The sequence below is a fragment of the Phlebotomus papatasi genome, chromosome 2 (assembly GCF_024763615.1).
Source record: "Phlebotomus papatasi isolate M1 chromosome 2, Ppap_2.1, whole genome shotgun sequence".
NCBI classification, from domain to species: domain Eukaryota; kingdom Metazoa; phylum Arthropoda; class Insecta; order Diptera; family Psychodidae; genus Phlebotomus; species Phlebotomus papatasi.
In genome coordinates, this window is record NC_077223.1 from 68,762,861 (window position 1) to 68,780,356 (window position 17,496).

The following is a 17,496-nucleotide window of genomic DNA, read 5'->3' on the forward strand; positions in this document are numbered from 1 at the left end:
GATTCCTTGATTGCAAGGCTTATAATTTGTACACTGAGAGAAATCCGAAAAAGTTAAAATAACATTCCGGAAATGCTAATTTTACCCTGCAGTATTAATCCGAAATCGGTGTAAATATTACCCTTTTTAGGTGTATTGGGGGTTAAAGTTACCTTTTTTCATGTTAATTTTACCCTTAAAAAGGTGTAAAATTAACATTAAAAAATATTGATATATTTTTACACCTAAAAAGTGTTAAAGTTATGAGGAAAAAAAGTTAATCGCACCCTCTTTTTTTCTCAGTGTACCAATTGTTGTACTTATTTTACGTAGTCAGAATTTGGTTAGCGTTAAATTAAATTTATTGAATACTAAGCCCAAGAAACAATTTGTGACCAATTGATCGCATTTGATTGAGATTTATTTTAATTTTGTCGATGCAAACGGCAAATAAATACGATCATTCGTATCGAATTGGGTTGATTTAACCTGTCCCATTTTGTTCAAAAACTTCTTCGGAGCACATGAAAAAGAATTCGGAGTAATATTTCAGGTTAAATCCAATCTTATTTTTATGGTCTTTCTTGTGGGAAAGCGACAGAAACATTTTTTTTGGCTTTTTGAACTTGTAAATACTCATATATTTTTATGGATATTTAGGGCAACGTAACTAAGTGGATATTTCAATGAATTCAATGAGCCCTGATTTGATTTAACCTCATATCGCGATATCTGGTACGTAAATTAAAAAAAAAAACAGCATAATTTTCTAACTGGAATTGTAAAATTTCTCAGTTTTTGCACTGAGACGATTCTTTGCCAAGAAATCATAATATAATGCCCAACGCACAATAACTTTTATTTAGTAAACATGTTTTTGACATATCAACGAGGCCATTTACACCGCCGCATTGGATTGAGATTGAATTGTCCCAAAATCAGTTTTTGGGACAATTCAGTCAAAATCTAATACGACAGTCTAAATGACCTCAATGAAATCATTTAGATTGCGACCTTAGATTAAGACGTAATTATTCGAAATCCGATTTTGGAACACTTCAATCCCAATCTAATGCGGCAGTGTAAATAGCCTCAATGTGAGTGAGTGAGATCTAGATCTACTCATCTCGCTCTATCTCATAGGAAATTTTGAACACATGTTTATAAACAAAAGTTATTGTGCGCTGAGCATAAAGCTAATTCTGCATTTTATGCATGAAGTCCTGCTGATTTTTCAACCGATATCACGAAGTCGTCCTTTTTCTAAATATGTACGTATAGATAACAAGATCTTACAAAAAGAGGCAAGACCGCTGGTTCTTGGGCGGAGAGACCCCCGGCTTGACTTACAGTGTTGTGAGTTCGAGTCCCGCCCGGTGTAAAGATCTGAATGTATACACAGAAAAAAATATTTTGTAAAAATGTTCGTAAATGTTTGTGAATTCCTATGGGGGAGTTACGAAGTGCTCGTGAATCGTATAACCCACAAACATGTTCATAAAAGTTTGTACTTTTTTCACAAACATTGTTCGTAACATGATCACTTGACGAACATTTTTTGTGCTTTAACAAACATTTGTTCGTAAATGTTCGTAAACACACAAAAAATGTTCGTAAAATTTTGTCATTTGTTCGTAAATGTTTGTTTTTCTGTCGAACATTTTACGAACATTTACGAACAAATGACAAAATTTTACGAACATTTTTTGTGTGTTTACGAACATTTACGAACAAATGTTTGTAAAAATACAAAAAATGTTCGTCAAATGATTATGTTACGAACATGTTTGTGGATTATACGATTCACGAGCATTTCGCAACATCCCCTATAGGAATTCACAAACATTTACGAACATTTTTACAAAATATTTTTTTTCTGTGTAGAAAAAGACATTTCACTGTGATATAACGTAATGAAAAATGCACCGCCTCTGCCCATAAAACTCCGGGAGCATGGAAGAAGCATCCACATTACCGGTAGGCGTTCCTGGGTGCTCTACGATCAGCAGATTTTTCCAACACGGGATATACAACAACAAGATTGAATTGTAACAAATATATACCGTTACGATTAATAAAAATAACAAGATTTTTATAAGATCAAAAATTCAAAATTTCAAAAATTCATAAAATCTCACGACAATTTGCTTATTAAGAATCGAGAGATTATTTTATTTATAACAGGGATCGCAAGAGCTAGAACGGTGAAAAAGCTCTTTCGCCTCTTTCGCAAGTCGTATATGCTAGGTGCAACACATTAAGTGTGCAAAGTACGCGTTACAATTACATTGCATTTAAAATTAAAAGCAAGAAAGAAGAAAAAGGTTCAAGACTCCAAAAAGGTTCGAATAAGCTGCTGGCTCTTTACACTGTGTAGCTCGTTCTAGACAGTTACTCCCAAGACAAAGAGTTAGGCTGTGAACAATGAAAATTTTCGATCTGGGTACAATGGGACAAGTTGACCTGTAAGGAAATTCTCTAAAGATATGACATTGTCCTATAAAAAATTTTGGTGGTAAATTTGGCCAGTGAACATCAAATTGCTATTGGAAGGAGGTCTGTAAAGCGTTCGGTAGTTAATATCAATTGCATTTTCGAATAGTTTTCCCGAATTTAACACATAAAAATTCTAAATTTGTCATATGACAATATCAGATTATTACAGAATTCCCCTAATGGTTGAGGAGACAGGCTGCTCTCGGCCAAATTGACAGTTTGGCGAAATTAGAACACGTGGAACAAGAAATCGACCGCCCGTGATTGCAGGAAGTGTAGAAGGGTTTGTCCAAGAAACTGCTTATAGTAGCGGGAAACATAATCATAAGGACGAAGTGAGTAAATAAATCGAATACAGTTGTAAAATGTTTATTGACAAGCGACGCAATGAGGCTTTGTCGCAGGAGAAACAGAGCTCAGCACAGTACCTTAGGAAAAAGAGGAAGCAGGTAGGGTACGAACAAGTCAAAACGAAAAGCCCAAAGGATGAAGTATTGATATCCTTGATATCATGTAAGAGACATGATCCTCCTAAGACACGTGACTTGATCTCGTAACATTTGCTCAAAAATTGTAAGAATACGCTATTTCCGAAGAGATATTGCAAGGGTTGAAAGATCTCGTGGTTCCTTCTTTAGAGATCGCAGGATTGCGCTTTTTCTGGAAGGAAAGCGTAAAATCTCGCGATTTATTGCTCAACAATCGCAAGAAAGTGCTATTTCTTAACAGAGATCGGAAGATCTCGTAATCCCTTTGTTCAGAAATCGTAAGATTTCAAATGTTTTTTCAAAGGCATCCAAAAACCAAAGGATTTTTCTACTGAGACGGAAAGATTTCGCGATAATTGGCTTTAAAATCGAAATGTTTTGCTATTTTTGAACAGAGATCTTACTATTCCGTAACAACTCCCACTTGTGTGTTTGTCCGATGTCCCCTGCCTCATGCGAAACAGGGGATTTGATGTCAGCAAGTCCGCTTGCCATTGACGTTGCCCGTTTTTGGGAAAGACAAACTGAATTATAGGTCTCGACACGATTAACAATACTAACTATCTCGTGATTCTTTATTTAGAAATCGTTAAGATTGAGCTGTTTCAAAAAAAAAAAAACATGGTAAGATCTTGAGATTATTTGCTCAAAAATTTCAAGATTATGCCTTCTTAAAAAGAGTTCGCAATATCTCGCAAGAAATAGTAAGATCATAAGACCTTCCGATTTTTTGTTCAGATATTGCAAGACAATGCTGTTCCTGAACATTGATCACACGATCTCATGGTTATGAACTCAGGAATCGTGTAAGAGGTACAAGATCGTGCAAAGATTCTAGAAAGAAATCGCAAAATATTGCGATTTTGTACTGAGATCTGACGATTATTTGCTCAAAAATCGCAAGACTATGCCTTTTTTGATCAGACACCGCAATATATCGCGAATCTTTGTTCAGAAATTGTAACATTCACAGTGGACAGACTGAGCTTTTCTACATGGTCATTGCTTTTTTACACCTTCATTGCTTTTTTGCACGTGGAAAGAATAATCAAAATTTGCTGCACCAAACCAATTTTTGGACTAATTTGATATTTATTACGCCTTATGAGACAATATTCTTTAAAAAAGAAAATGATGTATTAGTAAAATTTTCCGATTATAAGTACCTTGAGAAAAGAGCAAAGGGCAATTGACCGGTCAATTGCTTTTTGCTCTTAATTCGAGGTGTTTAGATTTGGCAAATTTCACTAATAAATCATTTTCTTTGTTAAGAAAATGTCTTATAAAACGGAAAAAAACATCAAATTGGCGCAAAAATTGGTTTGGTGCCGCAATTTTTTGAATATTTTTCCACGTGTAAAAAAGCAATGAAGGCGTAGAAAAGCAATGACCATGTAGAAAAGCCTAGTCTGTTCGCTGTGATTATGTTACTTCTGTAAAAGCATCACATAATCTTGAGATGTTTGCTCTAAAATCTTTGCGACTTTTTGTTCAAAAGTTGCAGGATAATGCTGTTTTTGAATATTGATCGCAAGATTTCACGATTTTATGCTCAAAAATCGTAAAATAGCTCCTGTAAAGAAGTTTGAAGTAGTAAGACTGCGTTTTTTCTGGAGAGCTATCGAAAGATCTTGAGTAATTTTCATTTGGATCACAAAACCTTTGCATCTTTTTTATTCAGAAATTGCAAGATATTACTGTTCCTCAACATTGATCGCAAAATCTCATGATTTGTTGCTTAAAGATCGTAAGATCGTTCCTTTTAAGTAATCACATCACAATATCGTACTGAGTTCAAAAATCGCAAGGTTATGCCTTTTTGAACACAGATCGCAATACCTCCCTAATCCTTGTTTATAGAAAGGATAATATTGCGCTACTTCTAGAAAGACATAGTAAGATTTTGAGATGTTTGCATTAAACAGAATGCAATTTCTGTTTCTGGACACTGATCGCAAGAATCTTATAAGATCGTGCAATTTCTCGCAAAATATCGCGATTTTTGCACAGAGATTTCATTCTCAATACTTTATGATTATTTGTCCAAAAAGGAAAAAAAAGGTTTTCTTGTTTTGGGAAAGAAATCGCGACTAAAAGAACTAAAATTCCATAGAATTTGCCCTTGAATGTCCGGGAGCAGTTTTACGCATTCTTGATTTTTTTGGAAAGAATTTAAAGTAGTTAGAAAAAGGCTTTATTTGTAGGGAAAGTCTTTCAGACTTCGCATATAACTCTGGCTTCAAACACTTGATATTTTTACCATAGTCCTTTAATGAATCTAACTAGTTTTAAGGCATACATTTCCTGAAAGAATTAGCTCAGATTTATTGAGGAAATATTGGAAAAATGTAAAGGGTTTGAAAGCGAAGTGTTTTAGTTTAGTCTCTTTTAGTTTTTGCTGCTTGGGATTCATATTTTTCAACTCTGAAAAAAAGAAACACTTAAAGTGAATATACCTGTAAATTTTTATTTGTTTTTAGATTCTAGATGATGAATAGCCCTTCCAAAGTACAAAGAAAAAAATAATAGACATAGAAAAAAGAAACATAAAGAAGCTTTATGATAAAATTATAGGTAAAAAAACAATCTTACCGGAATATGGTTGGATGAGGTGGACAAATTTGCTTGAAGGTGGAACATTTGATTTGATATGATTTGTTTCATAAATCTGGATAAGTAAGGATTTGGTGGTCGGTCATCGTTCAGGTTGGTGGTTGGTAGTTGAAGAGGCATTTGTGATTTTTTGGCATTATTTTACTTTCTTTTTAAACGCGACATTTTTATCTCATGGCAAGAACTTAAATATTTATGCATTTTTCAAAATTTTAAAATGCACAAGTATTTATATTTCTTTGCTCAATCCACATATACAATTTCAATTACCCATTAACCCCTTAACTTATTGATATTAATTGAAAAATTATTAGTTGATTACGTTTATTAATTGAAGGTAAATTTTGTTTATTATTATTTTTTTATGCTGAAAAGCAAAAGTTAATGGTCGTTATTTCTTGGAAAATGCAGAAAAATTCCCATGACTTTTTTTTATTAACTCATAATTTTCATTTTGAGCCAATTTAGTGCACCCAGCAGTACGGCAATTTGGAGTGAAAATACATTTGGGACATTTTGCATTATGCAATTTATTAATAATCAATTACTTTGGTGGTGAACAATATTGTTTTGTTATCAATTTCAATTATAATTCACTTTTTTATCCATTTATATTTTGCTGTTACGATAAAAATTACAACTATTATTTTTGTCAAATTGTTTTCTGTGATTTATTATTTCAAAAATTGTTTTTTTCTTGTTTTTTTTTTACTCAATATTTTATATATCAATTAAAATGTGTTCATCGCTAAATATTTCACCTTCATAAGTCTATGATTTTTTTCTTCTTCTTTTTAATTATTAGCAAGATAATTCCCATTACTACGCTATAAATCAAAAGGAAAAAAACACCTAAAATTGTTCCTTGTAATCTTGTTTTTTTTTCTCATCATTTAACTATCATCTAAAAGTATCTATGAATAAATACACTTCATATTTTAATCGCTTTTCATTTTCATATTAAAATTGTAAATTCATGTTTCATCATCATCGATAAAATATTGTCTTGAATATTTCATAAGTGATCCATGATTTTTTTTTGATCTTCAAAAATTAAAAAAAAAGGAATAATTTCAAAAAAATTTGTTATTTCACAATTGGAATTGAGGAAAATAAAAAAAAATTAAAAAATAAACTTGTTCTTTGTCGAAAATTTCTGTTTCACACGATGAAAATGAAACCTTGTTTTTTCCTTCTCTTTTTCATCTTTGCTTACAATCTAAGGGAAGTTCTTATTTTCTTTTTTTTTTAGAGAGAGAAAAAAAAAGAAATTTTTACGAACCTAAATTTGAGAATTAAACACTCCAAAAAATAATTCATGTTGAATAATAAATAAAGTGTGAAAACACCATTTGATTTGGAGAACTGAGAATATACTGTTAGAAATCATGTGGATATCTTCACATCCCCAAAAGTTCTCCCAACGCTTCCGGTGACAGTCAATATTTATGTGATTATGACAATTACAGATAAGATATTAGAATGAATAAATTTATCAACTACTGTATTATATTTTGTGTAGAGTTTTTGTTTTTTTTTTTTAATCTAAGGGATACTACTTATACTTCAGCGTGAATATACGTTAAAAAAATCATTAATATTTTTTTCTTTAAATAAAGTCGGACTGTAGATATTCACATCGAACAGACTGGGCTTTTTTACATGGTCATTGCTTTTTTACTCCTTCATTGCTTTTTTACACGTGGAAAAAATATTCAAAAAATTGAGGCATCAAACCAATTTTTGCATCAATTTGATCTTTTTCCGTTCTCTGAGACAATATTCTGTAAAAAGAAAGTGATATTTTAGTAAAATTAGCCAAATTTAAATACCTTGAACAAAAAGCAAAAAGCAATTGCCCGGTCAATTGCTTTTTCTTGACACTTTCATATTACATAGTCCGTTAACATTCTCTATTTGAATTCACTGTTCGAAATTTCATCGACCACCATCGAAATCAGCTGATGCCAGGAAAAATCACAACAAAGGAAATTTTACTCATGAAACTCTTGTGAAAACTTTTGAAATACATTTAAAATGAGTCTAGGCTTAGTGAAATTAAAGTTTAGTATAAAATACATGTGAATAATGTGAATTACATTGTTTTGAACAACTGAAAATATTTCCCGCCTTGGACATTTTACTTACACTAGATGGCGCTGTTCTCAGTGAGTTATCTAATCGAAAAAAATGAAGGTGTCATATCACTTCTCCGTTGCTTTTTTGAAAATCGATTAAAAGAGCAATGGCCCAGTCTGTTCAATGCTATTTTGTTCACAATAAAACGCGAAAAGAAAAGAAAAGAAAAATGTTGATGTTCAGAGTAAAAAGCTTGAAACGCCCGCATGAGAAAGTAGGAAAAGAGAGACAGAGTGATACAGGAAATATAAAATAAGAAAAAAAATAAACACACCACACAACTAGTGAGAATTTGTTTTCCTTCGCACCGAAGGAATACTACTTATACCGCAAAAGAAAAAAAAATTAAAAATAGTATTTTAGAAATAAAATTAAGAATTCGTATAGTCCATTCCCTAGTAGGGATTAAATTTGTTCCTGTCACTCTTCTTCTCTGATCCACCGGTCCCACTCGAATTGGGTGACCGGAGACGTGGTGCAAAGGTCTTTGGCCTATGCACCCCCGTAGTCTGTACCGGTGGCCCCAAATTGGCCAGACCCCCAAGTAAATCCGACAGACCACCCAAAGCACTCAAACTTGTCAATGCATTGAGTGCACCCGGCTTTGACAGCAACTGAGCCAGTGGTATTGCACTGGCCAGTGAATTTGTCGCAGCACCAGTCGGACTTGTGGTGGTTGAAAGCGCCGTCTGTGCCGTCTGTCCGGACGATGAGTTGCCACTGCCACTTCCGGCACCACCACTATTACTACCACCACCACCACCATTACTCGCACTATTGCCGTTACTTGCTGTTTGATTGTTTGCATCGGCTAGATTCGCCTTCTGGAGTTCGACGCTGTGGGGATAAGAGAAGGAGGTTCATGTTAGGTATTGAGGCATGGGGATATGGCAGAGAGTGTGTGAGAGAGAGAGAGAGAGAAAGTGAGAGAGAAAGATAGGTAGAGATCATTCTTGTTCGTCATGTTTACGTCTGTGTCTGTTGAGTCACTGTCTTTTGACAGATTACTTGACAGTTAACTTAACGAAACTGTCAAACTTCTTCAAACCGCATCACCATTCTACCAGAAGCTTGTAGACAAAAAGCATAAACGCTAATGTATTTTGTCTTTGAAACCAAATTCTGTATCTATCTTATCGCAAACTGAACGAACGTGTCAAACTTCTTCGAGCTAAATTTAAATTTAACGCTAGAAAACAAAAAAAAACTAAACGGAACTAGAACGTATACAAACACTTTGAAACAAATTATGTTTTGATTAACATATTCAACTTTTTCGGTATACAGAAAAAAAATATTTTGTAAAAATGTTTGTAAATGTTTGTGAATTTCTATGGGGGAGTTACAAAATGCTCGTGAATCGTATAACCCACAAACATGTTCGTAAAAGTTTGTACTTTTACTTTTCTTTACTTTACTTTACTTTACTTTTCTCAAACACTGTTCGTAACATGATCATTTGACGAGCATTTTTTGTACTTTAACAAACATTTGTTCGTAAATGTTCGTAAACACACAAAAAATGTTCGTAAAATTTTGTCATTTGTTCGTAAATGTTTGTTTTCCTGTAGAACATTTTACGAACATTTATGAGCAAATGACAAAATTTTACGAACATTTTTTGTGTGTTTACGAACATTTACGAATAAATGTTTATAAAAGTACAAAAAAATTTTCGTCCAATGATCATATTACGAACAATGTTTGTGAAAAAAGTACAACATTTTACGAACTTGTTTGTGGGTTATACGATTCACGAGCATTTCGTAACTCCCCCATAGGAATTCACAAACATTTACGAACATTTTTGCAAAATATGTTTTCTGTGTAGGAAACTGAACGAAGATGTAACCGTGCTATCACACTAGGATTTTTTCAATTTGTAAATTCAATTTAATTTTCAGATGACTTGTTCCTATGCGTTATTTTGCATTAAAAATAATTTGAATTGATAGATTTTCGCTTATTTATTGATATAAACTAATACTTGGCCAACCAAAAACATGTTTAAAACATGCTAAAATAGAATAAATGTGGTTGCTCAATTAAATTTGAATTCAGCAAATTAAAATGCTAAAATTAGTCATTAATTTCAATTTTATTGCAATTAAACAAGTATCCTTTTGAACCAAATTGTTCTTATTAAATTTATTTACTCGTAAGAATTATTATTTGTGGCCAAAAAAATAAGATAAGGTCAGTAATTTAGTGCTAAACTTGTACACGAGTGAAGCATCATTATCTGGAGTAATTTGCTAATTTTCTCCAAATCCATTATTGTGCCAAGAAATCTCCTGTTTATATGACTTCACATAGATTTTCAACGAGATGTATAAAAGTCGCTTCATCAGCCCTTTCCCTACAAATCTTTCTTCTGGCTTTAGGGATTCTTCTGAATAACACACAAGTGACTTATAAGACATTTTAAGTACTATCACACATTTTCCGGAGTCATTCACAATTAAAAATCTCGCGGCAATATTAAAAAATTGAGCAAATTTCTTGCAAAATGTGTCCTGACTGTGAGAATTTTCAAGTAAATTCTAGAAATCTTATAATGCCCAATTGGCTCAATTGAATTTAAATTTAAATTGTGAAAATCCTAGTGTGATAGCAACGTAAGATTTTAAATTATTCACAATTAAGAAGCAGAACCTTAAATATTAAACTACAATCAGATAGCGCATAATAATTTTTTATTATCGTGAAACTTGATTTTGTATTCCAGTATTAAAACAGACTTATTACCGTTCAATGAAAAAATGTAAAAACGTTGACATGTAACTTAACGAATCTGTCATACTTCTTCGGAGTTAAAAAAAAACCAGCAACTTATACAAACTGCTCATGTCTTTTCAGTGAAATAAACTACATACTACATACACAAATTTTTCGAAAGATTGACAGTGTTTGCAGAGTTACCGTAGCCAGCAAATTGATTGCTTTGACATGTAACTTAACGAATCCATCATACTTTTTCAAGTTAAAATGTGATTGTGTAAGAAACACACCTAAAAAGGAAACATTTTAAACGTATACAAACTGCCAATGCATTTTCTTTTGAATAAACTATATTTTGAATAACTAATTAAATTTTCTTCCAATGAACTAAACGAAGCTTTAAAAGTAGAGCTTTATGTTTCAAAAACTGTCTACTTATGTTTACTCAATTTTTTTTGATTAGATTTAAAAAAAGGGTAAAGGTTATTACAGTATTTGCAGAGTTAACGTAGCTGAAAAAGTTTTTTGCTTTGATATAAAATTTAACGAATCTATCAAACACATTCAATCTTAAATAAATAATCAACTTCAACGCATACGAACTTTTAAATACTGTTATTTCTTCAAAACGAACTATAAATTGATAGCTATCTTCAACCTGCTACCAGTAAACTGACTAAAAATATCATATTTTAAATTATTACGTTGGAATGTCAATCAAAAACATTTTAACGTTGGACAGTATTTGATATTTAACGAAATCCATAGATCCTAACCTATGCTGTTAGATGTTGGAATTAAAAAAAAATCGGATTTAGTTGGCCTAAGCGTCTATAGGTCAATTTCGGGACATGAAATTAATTAACTATACAAATAACTTAACGAAGCTCTCGGATATCTCAAATATAAACCATAAAATTTCAGTTCAACAAAACAAAGAACTGATTAGAACTCAAAAACCACTTTAATTTTTCATTTATCGTTCCATGTCTTCAACACGATATTTAGCAGTTTGACAGTAAACTGAACGAAACTCTTTGAGTGTAAATACAATGCCCGCTTCGTTATTCGGATGATTGGGAGATGATTTTTTTAATTAAAAAGACCTAGGGTAAAGTGGTACAAATTGGACAGGGCTTTTTTTCTTGATAAAATTAGTACTTCATTTTTATTTGTATATTTTTAATGCTTTAGTTTTATAATTTAGTTCCTTGTGCTTAAAAACAAATTTTGTGCTGTATTTATTAAGAAAAAGCCATGTCCAACTTGTACCGGCGAATTGTCCAACTTGTAACACTATGTCCAACTTATATCACTTTACCCTAATTAGAGATTTCTATGCTATTATACTTCATTTATTAAATAAAAACATCACAGGATAATTCATTTTCATTGCTGAACACACATGCATACATAACCTCAAAATTATTTTAAATGTAACCGTCGATAACTCGTCCGGATTACGCCGATCCGGATTAGAGAGCGGGCACTGTAATACGTCGTTTGAAAGTAGACCTTTAAATTCTGCTTATTGTCAGCCTTCATATCTACATTTTTTTCTTGTTCAGATAAGAAAAATTTAATACACATTTAAATATATACATCAAAAGTTTGAGATTATCTCACACTTAACGAAACCGACAGATTTTGAACTTTAGGCAATCATAGTTTCGAATTTAAAATAATATACATAATTCATCTTGAATGTTTTGTCAAAAGAGCTTGATTTTTTTTAATTAGAATGGAATGATGTTTTGTCTAAAAACTTTCATAATATGACAGTTAACTGAACGAAACTAGCAAATCTTTCAGTAACTCGATGATACTTCTTCAAGTTCTAATTTTTTATTCCAATAAGGAATATTTGTTCTTTTCATAGGTCCGTCCAGTCAGTGTATTTGGTAATGTCCTTTGTATGTCATTTTTTATCAGTGTAGTAAAACTCTGTAGAGTTTCCTTTCACACTTCAACTTTCTCTTGGTATCGAAAGATTTATCGGATTTTGGGGGGGAATTTTGGATTGCGAATTATCACCTATGTAATACATATATAAATTTTCATTGCCTAATTATTATGCAGACAATATAAATCCATGAGAAATTCATTGAAGTTCTCCAACAGTCCAAAACTCTCACAATGGAACTTCTCAATTCACCTTTTGTAAGATATTCTATCTCCAATCAATTTGACTGTTCATCAATAAAGGAAGTGGATATGTTTGCAACATTGCATTTTGGGTGGGAATTTGCCAGACAAGAATAATGTGCTAGTATCACAAAATGGGAAAATGTGGAAGTTTGTCTTTGTTGGCAAAAGTACACCATTTTCATCCTCAACTAGTTGATCACATGAAACTGATATGAAACAATCTCATATTCCATTGTCTGTAAACCCCAACTTTTCATTTCCTTCCTCTTACTTCACCACATTTTGGCTCTTTTCGATTGTCATTGCATTTTCACCTCCACAAACCCCTGAAAATTTTGCACAATTCAATTTTATCAATTTTTCAAAAGGTGGATGAGAAAAGCTGCTTTTTTTCTTTCTCCCTATGTAATATTATTTGTAGAGAATTGCAATCGATATCTATTATTTTGTATCCATTCCCTTCATTGTATCATTTTATAAATATTTCAATTTAATTTGAATGAAAAATGATATTTATTTTATCTCAATTAAAAATTGATATGCTTTATTAATGAACTGTCAATTGATTCCATATTTTGGCATACAATATTTCTATCAATGCTTCAATGCTTTTCAAAACACACACCAAATTTTGCACTGCACTTTTAGGCTTAAAGGTGATTTTTAAACTATTAATTAGTATAAATGCTTAATTTTTAATTAATTACCACCCGAGTATAGAATTTCTTATCTCTGTCGAATGTAAAACATAAAATGGTAAAACTTTTTAAATTAAAAACAGCCAGTCACACACTTTGGCAATACAAATTCTAGCAGTTTAGGTTAAGGTTTCCTTTAAAACGTACGTTTTTGTAACGTTTACTGTTTAATTAATACACATCTTTATAAGCATAAAGTTAACTTGAAATCATGAAACCTTCTAACAAATACCAGATGCATTAAGCAACCCCCGTTCTAGCAGTTCTAGCAGTTTTAGCTAGAATTAGACCGAATCACAGTTGTCACGCATGGAAAATTGCTGGAATAGCCTATAATACGATTCAGAAAACAATTAATACGAACAGTAATATATTACTCATCGTATTACTCCACTAGAGTGTACTCTTTCTAACACACGTGACTTTCCATTTGAAATTTTGCACACTATATACTTCTCTTTTCGGATTTTCTTAATCCTAATATTAATCTTATATGTGACAAAACGGTCAGAAAAAATCAAAGTTTCTAGCATTAATTTTGCATTATGGAACGACCTTTTACGACATAATAATTCACTTGATAATATGTTTTGAAATGATTAAAGATATTATCCAATGGAATAAATAGTTTTCCCATAGAAATTTCCTAGGATATCTCATACGAATGCGCTGTGAATTTGAACTGCTAGAATTAGGGTTACCATGCGCAACTGACTTTTATATAAAATATTGTTTTATGAATTCTAAATGAATGCACTTGCGTACATTCGATTTTCGCATTGGTGTTTGAAGAGCATTGAATCATTCAACAATTATTTATTTATATTTTTATCTTAATTCTTTTCCCCTTTTTTTTATTAATAACTATTGGTGAACACTTTGCCTGAAACAAATAATTCATATGTGACAATATTTTATTTATTTTTTGATAAAAATGTCCAAACACAAAAAAAACTCAGTCTAGTTATATCGAAATACATATTGGAAATATACTAAATAAAAATATTATAAACTTTTGTTCATTCGACAAAATGAAACTCTTCAAAAATGCTTAATTAGCAAATCACTTCTCTACCGTTTTTTTTTTGGGCTTTTTGGGTATTTATTTTCGGTGGGACTGGGAGGAGATTTTTTATCAGTGTGATTGAGGAATAATGTTGAATTACTATCAGGAAAGAGTTAAGCAATTTTTGGGGGTATTTTGTTTTTGGATAAAGTACATAAGAGTGTATATAATGGCGAAAGGGTAGGAGAGATTATTAATAATCACAATATAGCAATTGAGTTAATACATTGTTGTATAAATTGGTTGTGGGAGGCTAAAATGAGTGGGATTTTTTTCTAGAATAAAATAAAGCATAAACAAGTGATTTTTGTATGTTCTCTCATTATTTTTTTTTTGTCAGAGTTCAGAGGGTGGAATTTCGGGGAGGAAGATTAGTTTGTGATGAAGAATATATTTATATAAAAAAATGTTGGGATTATTGTGTTTATATGGCACACAAATGATTCTTTTTTTTTTGGAGCGGAAATAGGAAAATATATGGTATACAAAATATGTTATATATATATAGTAGAGAAAAAGGGACAATTAGTGAGGAGCAAGAGAGACATATAGGTATAAAAAAAACACATGAGATACATTGTTATATGAAACAATTTATGGTGATATGATAATGACAAAGGGAGAATGATTTTGAAAATCGCACTTTGAAATAAATTTTATTGATAACACACACCCCATTTTATATCTCATTTAGAATTTTTGTTAATATCCCGCAGATAAACCTTTTCATTTTATTTATCATTCGTTAATCATATATATCTGTTAAAATAAATAAATAAATAATAATAAAAATACCTCATCCTCCTAAATTATTTACACAGTTTGTAAAATAAAATTTTCACAATTTATTGATTCGCAAAATCCCTTCAAATATATTCTTTTAAACTGATGAAATAAACCATCTTCTGAAGGATGAAAAAAACCCAAGACAGGACAAATTTACGAAACAATAAATAAAACAAAAACAAAAACAAATAATATTTTGGTACATACCTCATGTTGATGAGATACTGTGCAAGTGCCACAGAGTCAGGATTACCACTAATTGTGATTGTTCGATCGGTGTTGCCACCTTCGCGTTCCTCACAATTTGAGATACGAATCATGGCACCAGAAATTTGTCGAATCTCTGCAATTTTGGTACCTCCTTTACCAATAATGCATCCAATCAAGTCATTTGGCACCGTCATTTCATGCTGCTGCTGATTTGTCTGCTGATTGCGGTTTGTATTGTTCGAACGAAGCTGAGATCCAGCCAGAGCGGCTAATGCTATCGCAAAAAATGCAATTTTAGGCATTTTAAAGTAATTTGTAATTTTTAATCGCAAGGGATAGTTGATCAAGGATAATCAAATAACGGATTGAGTACTTTAATACTCCATTTCCGTTTTATTTCTTAGTTTTAAATCCCTTCACGAAACTAAATGATAACGAGAGTTGATAGTCACAGATTGATACAGAAAATATATCAGATCAGTGCAGTGCGTAAGTTCGTATTAGCTTGTTTCTGGAAAAAAGCCTTCTAAAATGGTGATCGTAAACGGATATTTAATTTACATCATATCTCCATATCTACATCATATCATCTAGGAAATTTTAGAAAACCATAAACGATGAATTTGCATAAAAAACATTTCGAGCGTTTATTTGGATCATGCTCCTTACTATACCGTCAGATATGGTGATTCGAAAGATTTCGGAATGATGTTTATGTTCTTTAAAAATCAACTTTATTTTAATCAAAGTCTATCATTAATGATGTTATTATGGGTATCCTAGTGGAAAAGAGTTCATAGAATACAATTGAAGGTATATTGATGGGGCTTAAAATCAGCAATATCATTAAATTCCGCAACTTTAAAATCTCTGCTACATTCAAATTCAATATTTAAAACCACTAATTTAATTGAGTCACTTCCCCTCCTTATGCGTCATATAAAGGAGTATCGTTTTCGATCGTCTGATATCAGGCATTATAAAACAATTTACAGAGTCAGGGGACCTAGAATAAGGCAACTGCTTGGTAAGTCTTCGACGTACTAAGCTAATCCTGGAGCAAGACGGTAAATGGAGAAGAGAGATTTTAAATCTTAACAATGCACCAGTCAAGAACGCTAGTTGGACTACTTACAGGACTCTCATTTAAAAGAGATTCTCTTTGCTCTCATTTAAAAGAAAAAGGCATCAGAGATTTGCCCATATTAACTAGACAACAAGGAGGACAAAATTCACATTACGTGCTACTGTCTAGCATTTGGAATACATCGGAGGATATTTCTAAGCAACACTGTTTACCTTCTTCTCTGTTATGAAATTGTCCCAACCTGGAGCTTTACTGTCGTTTGTTAAGGATACAAAAATAAACCTCTAACAAATAAAGAAAATGGGTACAATAGACTAACCAGTCGCAGTGCCTAGACCTGCTTTGCGATAACCTCGATATTCTTATAAAAAGGGGTGGCAAAGCGTCCCAGGCTTTGCGAAATGCACGAACTCGTGACTTAGATGCTACAGGGGGAAGTGAAGCACCCTTGAAATTGGGATTTTTCACCTATTTTTAAATAAAATTGAGCCCTATCGCGATATAGTTTAGGTGCACAAACAGATTGAGAAGTTAAATTACATTATGATATGGCGCAGTTCCACTTAAACATAGGTGTAAAATCCCGATTTCAAAGGTGCCTCACTTTCAAAAGTGCCCCACTTCCCCCTACTGCAAAAGTACTTTCGCATCATTTACCGTTTACAGGTTCTCAACCGATTTGAAGTGATTCATAAATCACTCAAAAGATCCCCCAAAACAGTTTTAAAAGAAATAGAATTAATTTTCGCATAAAAATTAGTTATCGGTTATGAACCGGTTCAATACCGGTTCAATACCGGTTGAAAACCGATTGGAACTGATTCAGTTTTGTCTGAATTTCCAAGACCTTTCCAACGACCCCAAACATGACTCCATTAGCTTAATAAATCCGTCCTCTAGTTAACTTTTAACTATTAACCTTGAAAACTCGTTATTAAGAATGATTCAACGGGGTTTTCGTATATGGACGAGATGTCCGCCTTGTATTCACTTGATGACGACCAATTTAAAACGATAGAACCACTTGAAAAAGCTCAGAGAAATTTAGATTCAGATACAATAGAA

General features: G+C 32.1%; 1 protein-coding gene across 10 annotated transcripts in view; it reads right to left on the reverse strand.

Annotated features, from left to right (window-relative positions):
• Positions 1-17,496, reverse strand: part of LOC129804005 (poly(rC)-binding protein 3) — a 341,188-nt gene that overhangs the window by 3,698 nt on the left and 319,994 nt on the right. For 6 of the 10 annotated variants that reach the window (XM_055850948.1, XM_055850952.1, XM_055850953.1 and 3 more), the window contains 2 exons: positions 15,342-15,618; positions 6,087-8,552 (listed from right to left, as the gene is read on the reverse strand). In XM_055850948.1, the coding sequence (XP_055706923.1) occupies positions 8,111-8,552; positions 15,342-15,618 (719 nt within the window). In that variant the 3' untranslated portion in view covers positions 6,087-8,110. Of the gene's footprint in view, positions 1-6,086; positions 8,553-15,341; positions 15,619-17,496 lie in introns of those variants that run through there. The other 4 variants (XM_055850957.1, XM_055850956.1, XM_055850955.1 and 1 more) reach the window with 1 other exon arrangement.